Source organism: Mauremys reevesii, linkage group 8 (genome assembly GCF_016161935.1).
Source record: "Mauremys reevesii isolate NIE-2019 linkage group 8, ASM1616193v1, whole genome shotgun sequence".
In the NCBI taxonomy this organism is placed as follows: Eukaryota; Metazoa; Chordata; order Testudines; family Geoemydidae; genus Mauremys; species Mauremys reevesii.
Genome location: NC_052630.1, coordinates 76,140,464 through 76,155,510, shown reverse-complemented (window position 1 = coordinate 76,155,510; position 15,047 = coordinate 76,140,464). Strand labels below are relative to the sequence as shown.

Here is a 15,047-nt window from a genome sequence, read left to right as displayed (position 1 = left end):
AAAGAGCTTTCTATGGGGTCTTGGTCAAAAGATGTCTGAAACCACTTTCACTTGCCTCTTTGATAGAAAGAGATATGGAGGGCCTCTTCTGCATATGCAAGTATCCAGGGCATGATCTGGCCCCAGGGACAGGGGGTGGCTGTGTTATTCCTAGAGCCAAACAAGGGGGTAACATAAGCAACAATTTGAAAAGAAGCTAATTGCACATCTCCTCAGCTTGGCTGAAAGGTAATATGATGGAAGCTCCTAATGTACGAATAACCTGGGGGATCAGAGGGCTAGAACCTGGGCTAGAATGAAGGAGTGAGCAATGGGATTTGAGGGCTACACACCATCATAATCCACCTGTTTCATTTTCCAATTCAAGGAGACATGACAAACAAGTAGCCTCTCTCTGATTTGAGGACCTAAGGTGTTTCGTTTTTTAAAAAGGTAGCAACTGTGTCAGACGTCGCTTGCACCCCTCTCCTTAGGCACGGATACCATGACTCATCTCTTTCTTGTCACATATGGGTGTCATGTGCTGGAGAACAATATTGAGAAAACTTCCCAGTGCATTTTCATAGTACCCTGCATACTTTTGTGTCTGTGAACTCCCTGCTTTGCTGCTGGCCAAAGTTACTATTACCATTAGTGATGTCTCAAATTTAGCAGGATGTGATTACTGCTTAATAGTTTGTATTACCATGGCACAAAATTTTCCTTCATTTCCTTAGCAAGGTGTGTGTGTAATACATAGGTTTTCTTTATGTATAAAATATAGGCTATTAAGGTAGTAGAGCTACCTGTCCAGAGAACATCCAGATTAACACAGTCCAAATGATCATGATATCAAAAATGAATGTCCAATCTGAGCCCTTAACGAAAATCTAACCTGAGACATTTCCATCTATCTGTTCAATACATTCTCATTTGCCATATTATATGCTGTGCTTGCCTACACTGCCCTTTTACATCCAGTGAAGAGGCTTTCCCAAGTATTCCTGAATACTGCACCTAAGCCTGGCATGGAGTGGGAACAACTTTAAAATGATGCACAGACCAAATGCTTTATTTGCTTGCTAATTAATTTTGTAAGTTCAGTGGTGGTGGTGGTTTGCAGTCACTCCTTTTAGGAATGTTTAGAGTTTAAATTTGATATTATAGTAATATCTGTGATATAATGCAGTATAAAACAAAGTACTGGAAGATATAGCTTTCCCCCAAAGATCTTTGCTTGATATCAAATGAAGCAGATAAATAGATATATATACACAGTATTTAAAGAAAGAGGAAATCAGAAGCTAGGGAAGATTGTATACCCCTGATACGGTCTAATGGAAAAGCTTTCAAGATATTCTCAAGAAATGTCTGCTTTCATTTTATTTATCTGAACTGGCTGGTTCCAGTGAACTGTGGTCAGTTTCATCTGCAAAGTCCATGCAACAGTTTTTCCCTCTAAAAGCTTGAGAGCATTTCAAAACGTCCTGGGATTAATGGGTAAGCATTAGGACTCAGTATTTAAACAAACTCAAAACGACCATGATCACTAAACAAAAGCCTACGTTAGACATGTGCAGCCACTTTAGGTAAATGTGTCATGTGGAGATGTACTCTAGAGGTTTAGTCTCAGAGATGACAATGCAGGGGCTGAAGAATCTGGATACAAGTGCTTGTCTTTACTTCACAGACAATATTTATAGCATACCTATTGCTTGAAAGAAAAGGCATAAAGAAATCTCTCTAAATCGTTTCAAGAGGAATTTGCTTTTTCAGAAATTTCTGTTGCATGTGTTTATGCTAAATGTTGCATTCTTGATACATGAGAATTAAATAGGCCTATACTGACTGTAAAAATATATTGGATGTGAGTTTACTCTGCAAAGTAACAATGTAAAAATGTCACTCTTACTTCACAGATCTACTTCCTTTCTGACATGTCTATATAGTCAGTTATGTCTGTTTAGTTTAATAACTAAAATAAGCTTTTATTCCTGTTACCCTAACAGAGACAACACACCTTAGAGCAAGTCAGCTGGATGCTATTTTGGCTAACAGTTCTATTGATAGGTGAGCCAAATTTCAGCTGTAAAATCTTTCTTCATTACACATAGAACACAAGCTGAATATTTTTCTAACCCCAAAATGAGTTTGCAGCACCAGCAGTTAGAAAAATCTTCATTTTTATTTGTAAAATGAGCCCATATGATCTGGAGCAGTGATACTCAAACTTAGTCTTGGGACCTCAAGTGGCTCTTTAATGCATCTTCGCAGCACATTATATTAAAACACTCTGTGATTTAGTTACTAACCAGTCAGGATGCTTTTACTGTGTTGTTAACCAATTGTAGAATACTTGGTCAGTCATTTTGCTGTGAGAATGGTAGGTAAATAGATAGTAAATGAAACAATGAATTCACACTTCTGTGGCTCTTTTGGGTAATGTTGATCGCTCCTGAATCACTGAGGTCTGAGTATCACTGATCTGGAGTTCATGACAGTTATGGATCCACAGTGCCATCTTTACAGAGTCATTTTTTGAGTCACATTCCACTTTATAATTTAAAATGCAAAGAATCCAACTTTCACCTAAGTTATACTAAGCAAGATTATACTTTCTTCCATTTTTCTCATGATTTTAATTAATAGATCATGAATGTTCAGAAATGGTTTGAAGTAAATAGGATGAAATTCAATAAGGACAAATGCAAAATACTCCACTTAGGAAGGAACAATCAGTTGCACACATACAAAGTGAGGAATGACTGCCTAGGAAGGAGTACTGTGGAAAGCGATCTGGGGGTCATAGTGGACCACAAGCTAAATATGAGTCAACAGTGTAACACTGTTGCAAAAAAAAGCAAACATCATTCTGGGATGTATTAGCAGCAATAGTGTTGTAAGGAAGACATGAGAAGTAATTCTTCCACTCTACGCTGTGCCGATTAGGCCTCGACTGGAGTATCATGTCCCGTTCTGGGCGCTACATTTCAGGAAAGATGTGGACAAATTGGAGAAAGTCATGAGAAGAGCAACAAAAATGATTAAAGGCCTAGAAAACATGACCTGTGAAGGAAGATTGAAAAATTTGGGACAAGAAGCAATGGGCTTAAATTGCTGCAAGGGAGGTTTAGGTATGACATCAGGAAAAACATCTTAACTGTCGAGGTAGTTAAGCACTGGAATAAATTGCCTAGGGAGGTTGTGGAATCTCCATCATTGGAGATTTTTAAGAGCAGGTTGGACAAACACCTGTCAGGGATGGTCTAAATAATACTTAGTCCTGCCATGAGTGCAGGGGACTGGACTAGATGACTTCTTGAGCTCCCTTCCAGTCCTATGATTCTATGAATGTTAAAGTGCAAATGAAGTTTTCTGCTAAACAGCAAGTTTTAGCACTTATTTTCTAAGCATACTCAATTCTGCTTAGTCAGCTTATTAGTATAAACCTAGTATTTACTGTATGATACTGTACTTCCTCCTAGCACCATTCAGAAGTTAATTAGGAAATGTATGCAGTACAGTAATTTTGTAATTGCCTAGTGCAGTCACCACCTGCACATGTTACAGTATGAAAAAGTTCACCACTACTTTAAAACTAAATTACAGTCTTTAGCCTCATCATTAATAGGGAGCACCAACATATAATGCTTCCCAGCGTCCCTTGTTGCACAGGATGAGCATTCACTGTCTTGCATACCTGCCACATCTACTGCCCAATGTAGGAGGAGACTGGGGTGATAGCCCCCTTTCAGGTGTCTTGCACCTGTGAAGTTATGTGGGAAGAGTTCATGTGTTTCTGTTTATATATGTATAGTACTGTAAGAAGTGCCATCAGCCACAGTTTTGAAGGGTGTGGGCATTGTACGCAAAGAAATGGAGTGTTTTCTAGTCCTTGGCCCTGTGAATGGCCAGGCACAATCTGGCCCTTACTTTGCCCTCCTCCTTGCCTACCCTAAAAAACCCAAAATACCAGTAAGATAAGAATTCTAGATAGGAGGAAAATACACAAGTCAATAAAAATACTGGGATTTTTTCCATTGATAAACACATGTTTTGGAGCTTCTGGAGGGAGTAACCTCATGGAAACTTAATTTATTTAGTTCATTCCCTGCCTTCCCCGCACACACACTCCCTTTTATTTTGAATCCAGAAACCACAAATACAGCTGGGAAGCGATAGTGCTTCCCCCACCACCTCATGAATAAGATGTAGCTCTGATTTTCACACCAGCTCCAGCCTATGCCCTCTCCTAAGGACAGCACACACATTATGGGAGGTAGTTTTGTCATGTTGACTTTTGTCTGTTGGGGAAAGAGTTGTGTCAACATACTTCACATCACTTTGAATCTCATGCCACAGTTGGACCCTGGACACACAGGTGAAAAACCATCCAGCCTTACTTATAAAATATATAGGAGTTAATAGTTCAGAAACTTTAAATTTTAATTATTGAAAATATATTTGATTCATTTAATTAAGAGTGTCTACTTTTTAGTTTTGCTTTCCTTCTCCTTGCACCACACACACATTAGTGTGCATAAAAGCCCAAGAATAAATCAAAAAGTTTGCTTCTACAAGACTCAAAAGTCTTTCCTGCACCTTTGTAAAAAAAAAAAAATAAATAAGTTGACTGTAGTCTGGGTGATTCTGAAGAAAAGCAAGATGTTGATGATGTTGCACGTAATACAGTATATTTAGTAGCTCAGTAGGGTTGTTAGTAACAGGATTTAGACATAAAGTCTTGGCATTGAAATTACTTTGGGTTCACCCACTGAGCAAACCTAATTGTAATATATATCATCACAGAGTGAATTACAAAGTACTAGCTTTATTTGTGATGGAAACGTCCCTTTGAAAATATACCTGCTTCCTTATTAATAGGTAATCTTTATACATTAAATGCAAACATTTTTATCATGAAACATAAGCCATCTGTTAGACAAATAACTTGTATCTTTTTCTTTTATCACAATCTTTTACATTCAAAGCTTTAATTTTATCTCAATAAACTTTCTAAAGAATGGTCCGAATTCATTGGTGACATACCTTGTGCAGTCCCACTGACTCGAGTGAGATTTTCACAGGGTGTGTTGAATTGTCGTGTTGTTTCTTGAGAGAATTCAGAAAGATTGCTGAAAGCCTGGTCTTCACAGACACATTGTACCTGCATAATTATTTCAGTTAGGGATGTGATTTTTTTTTATTTGGTTCTTAAATCAGGATAGTTGTACTGGTACAACCCTTAGAGGATTCAGTTAAACCTCTATAGCTGGAATAAGCTGTGCCGGTATAGCTGTGTTGACGCTAGTGGGGTTGTATACTGCTATAGTTAAAGCAGTACAACTTTTGAGTGTAGAGAAGGCCTAAGATAACAGATAACTTTGGAAGACCTGCGCTACCAGTCCAGTCCTTATGGTTCTCTGTTGTTACTGCTGGAGCTAAAACTCAGTATGATCTCAGGTACTTACTCCTGAGGGCATTCTGCGCCAAAAAATTAAAAAGTCTATGCACAATATTTTAAAATTCTGCAAGTTTTATTTGTCAATAAATAAATGCAGAGGCTCCAGCATGGCAGTGGGGAGCACAGGCCACTGGCTGCACGAAGATGTGTGGTCACCCTGCAGCTCACCCACCCTTGGGACAAGGACTCAGTGGTGAGGCTGCACCTGACCTTGACACAGCACAAGGCCTGGGCCTGCCCCAGAAACACCCTGGGGCCCTGCCCCTCTGCGCCAGGCACTCCAGGTGTGGGGAAGGCAGGCTCAACCAGGCAGGATTCAAGTGTGGAGGGACTCAGTCTGGGGGGATCCAGGTGTGGGATGAGAGGATTCTGTGTGGGACAGTCTGGGTGCGGGCAGCTCAGTGAGGGGTCTAGATGTGGTGGGATCTGGATGCACAGAGGCTTGTTGAGGGGCAGGTTCCAAATGCAGAGGCAATGGGACTCTGCAGGGGCTTCCAGGTGAAGATGGTTGGGGCTCAGCGGTGTGGGGGGCTCAGCAGGGGGGCCTCAGTGCTGGGGGAGTGGAGCGTTGTAGAATGGGGGTCTTGGTACAGCTATTTTGGGGTCAGTGGCATGGGAGTCTGGACCTGGGGGCTCAGGGTGGTGCAGGGCAGTCGGGCTCTTCAGGGTGGGGGTTTGAGTGCAGGGAGCTCAGTGAGAGTGGTCGGTGCAGGGGTGGGGGTCTCGAGGCACAGAGTCTGGGTGAAGGGGGCTCCAGATGCAGGGGTTGAGGTTCAGTGGGGTGGGGTTTGGGTATGGAGAGCTAGGGGGGTTCTGGGTGTACAGGATGAGGCTTGGCGGGGGGGTCTGGGTATGGGCGGTCCAAATGCACGGGGGTTGGGCGGATGCGGGGAAGCAAAGAAATCTGCTGGAGACATGAATTCTTCGCATGCGCAGTGTCGCAAAATTCCCCCAGGAGTAGGTACTAAGCTGGGGCTATCTAAAAGACCAACACTTAATCCTTCGGATTTTGGTTTGTTCTCTCTCTTAACAGCAATTGAGAATCACAGATCTGATATAACAAACAGTGTTGCCATACTAGTGTATGGGGACAGTAACAGGAGGAAGAATCCTTCCATTTGTCTTGAATACAAAGAGCTGCAAAATCTCATGGTTTTTATAAAAAAAAAAAAAATTATGGCCTTGAAAAAAATGTAGCTTAAAATTCATCCAACAGATATGGGTGCTTGAAGGCCTGGAAATGGTATAACTTAGTGGTTAATGAGTGTGCGAAGATGGATAATTGTCAGTCTTCGCTGTCCAAAGGTAGACTATAGAAATTATTAGGGGGTTAGGGAAAATAGTGCATAAAAAGCCGATGGCTGCCCAGAGCGCTGTCTGTACTAATGCTCTCATTGTTGCTACCACCACTGGGGCTGTGGCAAGATTAGCAGTGCAGGGGAATTTTTTTGAAAGAAAATCCCCTTTGAGAAGTCCAGGACTGGAATAGCAGGAGTTTTGCAAACAGTGAAGTTTAATCAGAAAAATAGTGATGTGCTTATCTTTCACATCCTTCTTTTAAATTTGGACATATTTAGTAGCAGCAAGTCTATTCCTGGCTTGTCTCTTTACTCAGCTGCATTATTCCAAGTGTTTGGTTTGTATATTGGACTGAAATGTAGATAATCAGATTATTGTGTTAGAAAGTTCTAAAACTAAACTATGATCAATTTTATGGTAAATAGTTTCCATAGTAACTGAGTGCAGGTGGGTACATTTGTAAAGTATTGATGAGTTATTTACCTAGGTGGATTGGACTGTAGTTTTTCCACCTGCAACACACTGTATATCTGAATCAATTTTTACCAGAGTTTTTCCATAGCATTAACAGAGTACTGACAAGCAGTTGCAAGGAGAGACTTTTACTATTCACTACTAAATTCATTCATTTTTGATAGCTGTTTATGCAAGAGGTTTTTCATTTTATTTATAAAATATACTAGGATTTATGTGCAGACCATTGATATATCTAAGTATCCAGAAGATCTGTTGCCCATTGAAGTAGAATGTGTGTTTTGCTTCACAGAGGATTGTAATTTTACAGAATATTTACAAGCCCTTGTTCTGAAAAGCTTCCATTCTAAGACCCTAGTCTTACCAAGACTTACGCATGTGCTTAACTTTACATATCTGAGTTTCTCTTCAGACCATATAAATCTTTTGCCTTTTACTAAAGATTTCTGTGGAGAGGAACATTTATGAGTTTCTACCCAATTTTTTTTACATATCTGAGTAGACACAGTGACTTCTATGGGACAGACTCACATGTGTAAGTGTTTGCAGGATCAGGTTCTAACTCCACCCAACATAAGTTGAGAAATATGAAAAAACGGAAGGTCTGATCAATGAGGGGATCAGTGTAAGAAGTTTAATAAAAATAGGACTTAAGGAGGGGTTGGATGGGAGGACATTTGATTCATAAGGAACTGATCTGAGAATGTGAGGTGGAATAAAAGGAGGGCCAAAGCCAAGAGAGAAGGAGAAGGAAGCAGTAGAGTATAAGAAGTGAGAAGTATCTTTGATCTGTTGGTCTGGTTAGCAGAGGGGACTGACTTCAAATAAATGGAATCCTTTAAATTAGGTCTGACTTTGATATATGTATCTGGGGGGTAGGAGGACTACATTTCTGGGAAGCCATTGTATTTATAGCAAACAATTGATCCTTATTTATTCTGGGGTTTAACTAACAAATTACTTAATTATAAACCAGCCAAGTGAAAATCTTTTGGAACAGCTTCCAAAATAAGCGTTATGGCTTTAAATGCCAAGAAATATTACAAGCATTGAGACATATATAATATTTATATTTACACCACTAATTACAACAAATGGGTTATCTAGGTGTGGTATCCTAATTTAGTTCTGATTAATAGATGACTATATTATGTTTCTAATACAAAACAGTGGACCATATCCTCCAGTCTGTCTGAGCTGTGCTTTGCATAGGACCTGGGAGAAGAAAGTAAAGATGGCTTTGAGCCCTCTTGATGCTTCCCTCAGCTTAGTGCCTGGCTGGAGACTGGTCTGGTCTACAGTGTGAGCTAGAGCAACCTCAGGGCTGCTCTGTCTTGCACCTGACTGCTCAAGAAGTCATTCTCAGTGTTTCCAATTCTTGAGACTTTTATGATGATATTTGATATCTTAAAAGCATAGCTTCTGGAGTCATGTGATTTGGTGAGAATTGTAACTTTAAATTTAAAAAAATTGTGTCTAGCCCTTATGGTCTGTAGAGAAAGTTTGAAAACATGAACCCTACAGGCTCAAAAACCAGCAGGCAAATAAATAGAACCCCCAAATTATTTTTAAACATAATATTTAATCTAGTCTCATGATTTGTTTTAATGTGTTGGGGTTGGCAGTTAGACCTGGGGATCACAGAGCGCAGGCCTTCTAATTCCCCCAATGTCCTGGGCCAGGCCATGGTGAAACAAGAAAATTCCCAGCTACCTGGTTAAACTGGCTTCCCAGCTGCTGTGCATCACTGGATCAGCATTAAGCAGCCAAGTATTATGGGTGGATTTGACCTATTGTCCGTATCTGCTGAATATTCTGAAATCTGCATTTTTCCTAGAACAATTACTGTGAGAACTGAATTGGTTATACATATCTAGCAAGGAAAATATTCAGAGGGAATGTTATACACAAGACTAGAGATTCAGACCCTGTCTCTGAACTAAAGACAAATTAATGTTAGTGTAGTAGATAACCTTCTGACAATACACAGGGAGCCGAGGTGTTATGTAGTAGCATGTGTCATTTTTACAGTTACTTCTCAGAAGAGAATTGCATTTTAACATATCACGCTATAGTATGTCAGAGTTGCATATGCTGTGGACACTAGCATATGCTTGTTCATTTAATGTTTCAAACAAGTTTCACATCAGTTCATTTAATTTTGTTAATGCTGATACACACTGCGAATTCTCTCTTCTGGTACACCGCCGGTGCACAATATTAATGAGAATGTATGGTTGTAACTGAGGGTGAAATTTGACTCACTATATTTTTGTCTTTGGAAATTACAATGTGGTCCTAAAACATATCTTTCCTGTGTTTTTACATTTGACATTTTACTTTTTTTGCAAAATCCTTATTGAATAAACGATGCAAGAAAAGTGATAAATAGTATCACATTTTGAGTATTAATATAAAAATCTCCAACTTCTTTTTGTGACCTTTATTAACTTTCTTTCAGTGACTACAAGTTGCCATTCTGAGGAAGTTAATGGTATGAGGAAGTTCTAGATTTTTGCCCCTCCCTGACCTACACTCTTTTTGTGATCAATAATATTCCATTGATACAACATCATTGAAGTAATCTGGCTGGCTGTTATCTGTAACAGCTGGCAGCTGACAAGTGAAGCTTTGCAGAAAGAAAGACAGGTGTAGTCAGTACATCCTGCTATTCATGCTTACAGCTCTGTTCTTTATTAGTAAAAAAAATGTTAGTATTGACTACTATCAATACCTACCAATTTTTTTTTAAAATCAGCTATTTTTGTAATTGGTCAGGTAACTATAAACCCATGTTGTCCTAACACATCTCCTCTACATAGTCATATATAATGAGATACCGTGTAGTATACAGCTAAAAGAATTATGGAAAAGCATTTTCACATGTATTCACTTCAGCCTCCCAACAATCTTGTGGGGAAAGTAATATCACTATTTTGCATATGGAAAAATGAAGCACTGACTGGTAACTCAGAAATTCTGTCGCACAGCTAAGACTAGAACTCCAGTTCTGTCTGCTAACCCCAGGACCATTCTTCTATATAACCATCACTTTTGTACTAAACGAGTTTTAAAGACATCTCATAAATAGTGTGGTGTATCAGGAGGCTTTCTTGTAAGCCATTGATAAATTAGTTAAAAATCTCTGGTTGGAATACAGATCACTGATTGAGCAAGGCCGATAAAATCAATTGTTTTTTCAGTTTATATTAAACTCTTCTGTTACTAAGAGTATAAAGTGTATTGTTGAGCAGATTATATACACTGATTATTGCATTAAATTGTGTGTGGTTTTCCTTTCACCTTTAACTAAAGTCTTTTCCATTTATCTGTATGGTGGGTGAAAATCTGGCTCCCTTGAATTCAGTGGCAAAGGATTTTACCCTGTCTGTTGAAGTGTGGGCACTTAAGAAATAAAAGTGACAATAAAGGGATTTTTATTTTTAAGGAAGAATATATATAATCAAAACATTTACTTGAGCAAGTCAGTGATTTCTGGAGGCTGCAGGTGAAGAAACTGACAGTAGTGGGAGCAGTGAACAAAGATAAGCTTTTTTTAATGAATCCCATCTCCTGCAATTGTTAGCATTCAAGCCATTGGTTTTGAATCAGTTTTTATATCCTTGATTTAAGTGTAGTGGACAAAAAAATTAAAAATATGAATAATTTAGCTTCTGTTGCCATCAAAGGGTTAAAATAATATGTAAGGCAACTATATTGGATTCTGTGAACAGGTCATTACACAATAACGAAATGTCAAATAATAGAATGCAGTCTACATTTTATATATCTACTAAATTTTCTTCTTTATAAGAAAGGGGCTTTAGATTGTACTTAAAACTAGACCAGACATAACCTTTGTTCTTGCTTAAGAGGTTTCACTATTAAAATAGATGACAGAAATATTACGAAAACATAAAATGTTGGGTAATTCACCCAAGTTCTTATTCACCCAAGTAAATGCTAGTGTCTCTTCTCCCTATTATAAAAGTGAATTTTTGGGATTCAAGAAAAGAGCTTCAAAATACTCCCTTTCTCCCATCTCTTATAATCTAACCTAATAGGGTAAAGGCTTTAAATATGGAACATTTTAAGTCCATAGATGCAAATAACATTAGTTCTGATCAAATTATTTAACTAGCAGCATTTCATAACATCAAAATGTAATTCTGGAGGTCTCTTTAAACACTTCTGCATGTTGATGTTTGTAAGTTAGATGTTTTCAATTCAAGATCATCCATCAAATATTAATGTGCTCTAATGGAAAATCTTCACTCTAGAGGCAACCTCTTGCTTTTAACAAGGTTTTTTAGTATGTTTTGTTGAGCTTGTTTTAAAAACTTGAACGGAAGTTATAAGCATAGAATATTTTAAATCTTACCCATGAGCATAACAGCTAAATATAAGTTCGAGGTAGAGTTAGTAATAATCGTTTAATACTTATGAGCCTGTGTAGTTGTCTGTAACACAGTATGATTGTGTAATCATTTAACTATCACACACAGGATTATACTTCATACCTGTCAACCTTTATCATTAGAGTGAGTTGTAACTAACCTTACTCCATGCCTGTGCCTACCAACTTTCAGTACCATGTTAAAATAAACTGTATCAAAAGAAAAAATCAATTTAGTGAACTTCTGGGATATATGGTAGAATTGTCCCAGTGGGCAGCTGATCAGCCTGATTGAGGATATCTGATATAAGAGAAACAGCCAATATTTAAATTAACCCAAGAGACTTGAAATATTGTATTGAATAAGAATTCAAGAACAAGCTATTCACTATATAATTCATGTTTACTCAGTTTAAAATTCTTTTAATCTGTATTCGGCAATGTCTGCATTTAGGCCAGAATGCATAATTTCAAATTGGCAGAACACCACTCAGCAACATGGCAATTGCTGAATGAGTCTCCATTAAGCAGCAAATTTTTGATGTTAATACTGTTGCGATTTAAGCTATAGTCCATGCCATTTCTTGTGAGATGTCCTAACAAAGTATTTGTCTCAAGCACGCATTGATCAAGTGGAGTATAATTTACTGGCAACTGATGTACGTTATTGCCTGAAGTTAAGCAAGGTAACAACTTCATTAGTTCTTTACCATCTCAATATGTTTTGTGAGGAGAGCTCAAATGACCAATGCCGCTTCGATTTATATTTCACTCCCTCAGTTATGTCATGGTTTGTGTGGTTCAATCTCCTTCAAATAGGGAGTTGTGCAATATATAAAAATTGTGGATATTTATTATTTGTGTGTGTGTTGAGGAGGTGTGACCCTAGGAAACTGAAGTTCTGACAGTGAGGATCTAATGGCATTTGCTATACTTCAGTTGTAGTACAGGCTGATGGTATTTGGGCTACCATATACTATTCTTCCTGCACACAATGCACCTCATTGCTGACCTGTGTCACTCAGTGGGTTGGTTGATTTGTTTCAGTCCCATATTCCTCCTAAGTAGAAACTGACACATTGTGCTGATTTAGATAGTCGCTTGTTGTGGACAAATTTTTAATATGGAGAAGACCCTAAAATTTATTTTGACCTAATTAAAGTTTTATCTAAGATTTTATTTGTAAAGGATTGGTACACTAAAAGATTATTCCATTCAACCTCTGAATAATAATACACCTCTACCCCGCTATAACGTGGCCCAATATAACACGGGTTTGCATACAGCGTGGTAGCAGCAGGGCTCTGGCGGCACTTTAAAGGGTCCGGGGCTCCGGCTGCTGCGGGGAGCCCGGAACTCTTTAAATCACCGCCAGAGCCCTGCTGCCGGTACCCTGGGGCTGCGGCAGCGAGGCTCGGGCAGCATTTTAAAGGGCCTGGGGCTCCGGCTGCTGCGGGGAGCCCCGGGCCCTTTAATTCACCCCTGCAGCCCTGCCACCACTACCCTGATACAATGGCGTTTCACCTATAACACAGTAGGGATTTTTGGCTCCCCATGACTGCGTTATATCAGGGTAGAGGTGTGGTTTTATTACAGTAATAGGCTTATCAAAGCCTTAAAGTAAGAGTACTGCTTTACCACCTATTTTGTTTGAAATAAATAATTATTAAAAGTACAAAAAAGTCCTTGTGTGGCGAGGGAATATAACTCTTGACAGTTGTACCTATTCATTCATTGAATAGAGCTTCACATATTTATATATGATGGTTTATAAACACCATGTGATACAAACTAGTTTCTTATGCTGTGTTGCCACTGAACGTGATTTGAAACTTAAAATAAGGTAATCCCTTATCTGAATGTGTTGTGTTTAACTAAATAGGGTGAGATTCTCTGCTGAGCCTCTAAAGAACTTGCAGTCCAGGACATAGTGGGGCTAAGTTGGCTTTAAATCACCTTTTGTACCCTCCAAATCCTAGGTTGTACTGGGGGTTGGAGTGGCCTCCAGTGTAACTTAGACCAGCGGTCTCCAAACTTTTTTGATCGCACACCCCTATCAGTAAAAAAATTTTTGAGCACGCACCCCCTGCCGCACTGGTTCTACCATTTTTGCCAATGCGCAAAAAAAAAAAGCCACTGACGAAGCCCCCCACGCCCCCCCCCATGCACTCTTCCTGCCACGCACCCCACTTTGGAGACCACTGACTTAGACAACCTTGAGTACACGGCTAATTTACAGCAGCCTCCTGGAGCTGCCCTGTGGGCTATATTGCTGCCCAGAATCTCTGCAGTGCTGAGTACTGTGGCCCCATCTGTAATCCTGTTCCCACATGCCTCTTGTGCTAGGGCTTGCAATGGGTTCCTCAGGAGGCAGGCCTGCCTCAGGGGAATCCTCCCCCAGCTAGATACAGGGCTTTTAGATCCCCTTTATGCAGTTCCAGCCCTTTTATGTGATGTAAAACAGTTGGAGTGGTGGTGAAGATCTCGCCCATAAATGTTTACAAAAAGGTGGAGGGAAAAGAGAAGATTCGTTTAATGTTAGCCGATATTGATCCAGAGCTTGTCAAAAATTGTCAGAAAGAGTAGAAATAGTCTGCTTTTTGATGTGCTGTAATTTTTTAAAAAGATGCCACTTTTGAAGACAATAAATTGCTTTTCTGGATTCATACCATATTTTCTAAATTTCATCCTAATTCAGTTTTGAAGCCTCCAAGATATTATTGTATTCCAAATTGGAGTTTCAAATGGAAATGCAGACAGACTTCTTAATTACTTTTCTTTGATCAGTAACATATGAAGTAGTGAGTGTCACTGACTTTTGAAGTAAATAGCTACTCATGTACATACACCAATCTAAATATTTTACAAGTGTTCAAATATTCAGGCATTCAGCTACATATAGGACTGAAAAGAGCAAGAAAGCCAACATAGCTCATAAGTGGCTTTAGGCACCTAACCTAACCCTGCTTTGATTTTATATATATTCTACAAATGTACTTTTGAATACATAGATGGTCTCTGCTCAGTAGGGCTAAACCAGCCCATGGGGGAAGAAGTAGAGATGTGTCTGGTCAGGGAAGCATAAAGGAGAGAGAGGCTGATGGATAGAACATTGAATTCTTCATGGGTCTCACAACAAGGAGGGGCACAAAATTATGAATTTAAATAAGCTGTCTTGCCATTACCCCAACAGTCACTTATAGAGGAGCAGTGCAGCCTTGTCCTTTTCTGACTGGCCAGTTCATGTGTCAAACACAGTAATACCCTTGGCCACTCTTATTTCAAGGTTGAGAGTGGGAATGGATATGGACTTTTGGGTTTTGTTGCGGGAGGGAGGGATTGTTCTGTTTTTAAAGAACTGTGAGTGTCTCGTAACCCCCTGAGGAAGTGGAGGAACTTCATAAGGTAGATGGGAAGAGGACATAACTTAATATG

The 15,047-nt window shown here is 39.2% G+C and overlaps 1 protein-coding gene and 1 non-coding gene across 6 annotated transcripts in view; both read left to right on the top strand.

Moving 5' to 3' along the window:
* The window catches only part of RPAP2 (RNA polymerase II associated protein 2), a 63,006-nt gene that overhangs the window by 37,736 nt on the left and 10,223 nt on the right, over positions 1–15,047 (top strand). The window contains exon 12 of one of the 5 annotated variants that reach the window (XM_039484067.1): positions 1,989–2,049. The exons of the other annotated variants lie outside the window; for them this stretch is intronic. Coding sequence (XP_039340001.1) covers positions 1,989–2,004 — 16 coding nt within the window. The 3' untranslated portion in view covers positions 2,005–2,049. The remainder of the gene's footprint in view (positions 1–1,988; positions 2,050–15,047) is intronic. 5 annotated transcript variants of the gene reach the window in all.
* Positions 7,609–7,724, top strand: LOC120371204. The gene has a single exon (XR_005584199.1). It is a non-coding gene; the product is annotated as a U5 spliceosomal RNA (small nuclear RNA).